A 3,982-nucleotide genomic window follows, 5' to 3' on the forward strand; every position below is an offset into this window, starting at 1 on the left:
AGCATCCATTTTTAATACTAAAAATTAAACCTAGTGATTGCATTTTCTTAATATAAGGAATGTTAGCATGTCTTAATATACCATGCCATAAATCAATTGAGTCAATCATGTACGTAAAAGAACTAGCAGTTTCATTCATAACATTTACAATGTTACAAAAAGTCCCTTATTACAATATTGCTTACTCACAAACACATTATTTTTTGTCATTACAATCTTGTTAGATACGAATGATATTTTTGCCTTAAGCTTGCCCAATAAGGCCACAGAAACTAGGTTTGCCCTTATATTGGGAACATATAGAACATCATTTAGAGCTAGGGTCTTTCCATATGTGAGCTTGAGAAGAACTTTCCCTTTGCCAAGAACTTAAGTAGTTCGAGAATCACCAAGATATATTATCTTTTCTACTTTTCCTATTAAGGTATAGGAGGTAAAGGCATTTCTATTTGCATAAATATGCATGGTAGCACCTGACTCTACCACCCATTCCTTCACGTTGGCCACCATATTGGTTTGAGAAATGACTGCAACAATTATATCGTTGGATTCATCTATTTTGACCAAGTTGACTCTTAGATTAGCAGGTTTGTCATTTATTTTTACTCTCTTCATACATTGTGCTGCATGATGCTCTGGCTTTTCACGAACAAAATAATTACCATTCTTTTTAAAGGCGAGATGAGAAGTTTTGGATTTGTAATCAAGTTTATGAGTGTACCTCTGTTGATGATGTTGGGTTCTACCTTGTACCAAATTAGCTTTAATTGCAACTTTCTCAGCTTTAGAGGCCTTAATCTCCCTCTTCAATGATTATGTGCATAGTCAAGTCTACAAGTGACAATTGCTCTTCCTTGTGCTTTAGTTGTTGCTTATAGCTATTTTAGGATTTTGACAACTTCTCAATTAGCAACCCAACAACTAACTCTTCTCAGAAGTTGATTTTTTCAACCTTCAAATCATCCACTAGCTTGTGGTATTCGTTGATCTGACTCTAGATGTCCTTGTCATTTATCATCTTTAAGCGATTGAAGTTGCTAATCACGAACTTCTATTTCTCAATATCTTCAGCAGTGTATTTGGCAATCATTGACTCTCATATTTGCTTTGCTTTGCTTTGCTTCTTTGTAAGGACTGTATACATCAAACAACTCATTAGAAAGTACGTTAATGATCGCATGCCTGTATACCTTAGTTGTGTGCATTTATGGTTCCAACATTTTGACATCGTTTGGTTTGGAATCAATTATAGCGCAAAAACCATGTCATGAAGATGAAGAATTGAAAAAATCCTCTCTTACCATCTTTTGAAGTTTCTGCCATCAAAAACCTCAATTTTGAAAATATCTGAAAATTGTTTAGCATATGAAATCGAAGTCATAGGAGGAATGATCAAATGAATGTGAGTCACGATCGAACCATTGACAGTGGTGGTGGCAGTAGGGACAGATACAATAGTAGGAACGGTGGCAGCAACATTATTAATGTGGGAATCTATTATCCTTAAGATTATTGTAAAATATGATAAATAAATGAAAAAAATAAAGCAAGTGAAGATAAAAAGAAGTCTGAGGCATGTTTTCATTGTCCTTAAGGATAATTTTCGCGTACGAAACTCAATGTAAAAGGACTATAACGGCTATCCTCTAAGATTTAATAGACCATTCTTTATTAGTTTGCACAAACTAGTAAAAGATAGCATGAACAGTAGAAAGACTTTTCTAGAGAAAAAAGAACCCAACAGGAAAGTAAGGAAAACAAAGAAAATATGCAGAAAAGCTTTAGAGGAGATGGAAAAATTGTTGGTGTGTGTTGTGACTGAGGTTGAGAGGTTGTATTTATAGGTTGAGAATGAAGTAAACTTTGCACCAAATCAAGGGATTCGACGTTAAGTTATAGTGAACGTTACACCAAATCAGGGGAGTTAAGAAAAAAACTCAATAAGCATGTAGGTCGACGTTGTACCAAATCAAGAGAGAAGAGAAAAAAACTCAGTTAGCGGGTAGAGTTTGAGATTAATTCAACTGGAATGAATCCAAGGTTGAGAAAGCTAAGAAGAAAATAATACCAAGGTACAAAAAGTTCACTTAGACTTAATCCACGTGTATACTCGCACACAAGAGGGAATTTGAATTTTCTCAAAATTTGGCTTGATCTCATATGAGCGCGAGCCCACTTGTTTTTCCTTTCTTACAAGAAGCCCATAGTGGGTTTGCTTACTTAAAGAACTCACTTCTTTTTATGCCTTACAATGTGGGATGTTTAAACTTTTTAAAATCCACTATTTTTCCAACATCAGGCACCTTAAATACTACTATATTTGGTAACCTCCATCAAGTTCATGACCTTTGGCTACTTTAGTAGCTACTATAACCTGTAAATAATGATCGCAATTTCATCGCACATTGTTTACCAAAGGAGAATAAAACAATATACAATTTCAGCAAATATTGAGATTGCATAGCATTTTTAACTATCAATAATATAATTATAGCATATGCAACTGTTATTTTCAACAGTTACATTTCATGTAAAGGTAATACAATAATCAAATGCAACAACATCTAGAAATGTTTATTGTAATGATTAGGGATACAGAAGACTGCACAAATAAAAGAAACCAGATAATTATACCACTCAAGCCCATAAAAAGTTCAATACATCCACGACAAGTCTTGCCGAAACGATATAGATCTAGCAGCTCCATGTATAGCTCTTTCAGAAATTTGAGGACAATCCTCAACAGCCAATAAGTCCAATTTGTACGAACCTACAAGAGTTTTGAATCCATCATCTGTAATCCCCAAACATTTGCTCAGTCGCAAAACACAGAGGTGGGGAAACTGACTTAAAAGCTGCAGCCCCTTATCACTTATTTCTTGGAATCTCACAAGCTCGGAGGTTTCCAGATGCTGAGCTGAGCATAGAGCTTCCATCCCAACATCATTAAAGGAATAGACATGATCAAGAGCAAGTTCCCGAACTGGGCAATTTCGAATCACACTAAGAATTCCATTTAAAGTAAATGATGAAAATGAAGGAAACTCTCCATCAGAGAAAGATATCCTCACCGTTTCAAGCATCAAACAGTTTTGAGCAATGGCTTAGACTCTCATCAGTTAATCTTAATGAATTGTTCATCAATAAAGGCAATGAAAAATCAGAACGAGCTCGGAGGGATAAAGATCGGAGATTACTAGATTTTTGTTCTAAGCTTACAATGTTAGAGTCTCTTACTCCAACACACATGTCCTAGTGAATCATCTCCAAGTTTTGGCTCATCCCTAATACACAAGCCAGCTCTCTTCCAGGGCTGATGATGCAATTTACCAAGCTTAGCTCTTCCATATTTTCCCATGGGATCCACTGCTTTTGCCATAGATCTACAGCCAATCAGTCATAAACTTTCATATAGCGGTAATTAGCATCCACCTCAAATTGCAACCGTTTTAGCTTTTGCCAACTTGGTCCTAACTTTATTAAATCACCCTCCCCAATTGCTCTACAGTTTTTAATAGATATGAGTGAGTGTGTAAAGTGAGTTATTAAATACCATGGTGATAATGGGTCCTGGGGGAGGAGGAGGAGGAGGCGGGGAATCTCAGATCGGCTGAGTCAGAGAAGATTGAGGTGACTCAGCGACTGGCTGTTGGGGCAATGGAGTTGCATTTCTGTGTTTGTTGAAAAGTTTAAGGTTTTGAGGATGCACATAGCGATCCCTGAAAAGACTACGAAGCTAGCAGTTTTAGCCACGGCAGCATCCATACTATCATCGGAGTCATTATGGTCGTCGTTGGAAGCGGCTCGTGGGTCCGACATCGGATCCTGGTGCAATTGGTGGATATTTTTTGGTTTGAGACAGGAATCGTGTTCGTTGTCCTACTGGTCATCGAGTCTTGTCTTAAATGAGACTGTGAAGAGTCACGCGCCTCGTAAATGGGAGGGAAAAGTGCTGGTTGATTGAAGTTTCCTCTAATTATGA

The 3,982-nt window shown here is 36.8% G+C and overlaps 1 protein-coding gene across 1 annotated transcript; it reads right to left on the reverse strand.

Moving 5' to 3' along the window:
* On the reverse strand, positions 2,530-3,709 carry LOC108662038 (F-box/LRR-repeat protein 14-like). The gene has a single exon (XM_018121077.1). It carries the CDS (start codon positions 3,081-3,083, stop codon positions 2,655-2,657), a length of 429 nt encoding a protein of 142 aa, XP_017976566.1. The 5' UTR covers positions 3,084-3,709; the 3' UTR covers positions 2,530-2,654.

Source organism: Theobroma cacao, chromosome 1, assembly GCF_000208745.1.
Source record: "Theobroma cacao cultivar B97-61/B2 chromosome 1, Criollo_cocoa_genome_V2, whole genome shotgun sequence".
Classification (NCBI taxonomy): Eukaryota; Viridiplantae; Streptophyta; class Magnoliopsida; order Malvales; family Malvaceae; genus Theobroma; species Theobroma cacao.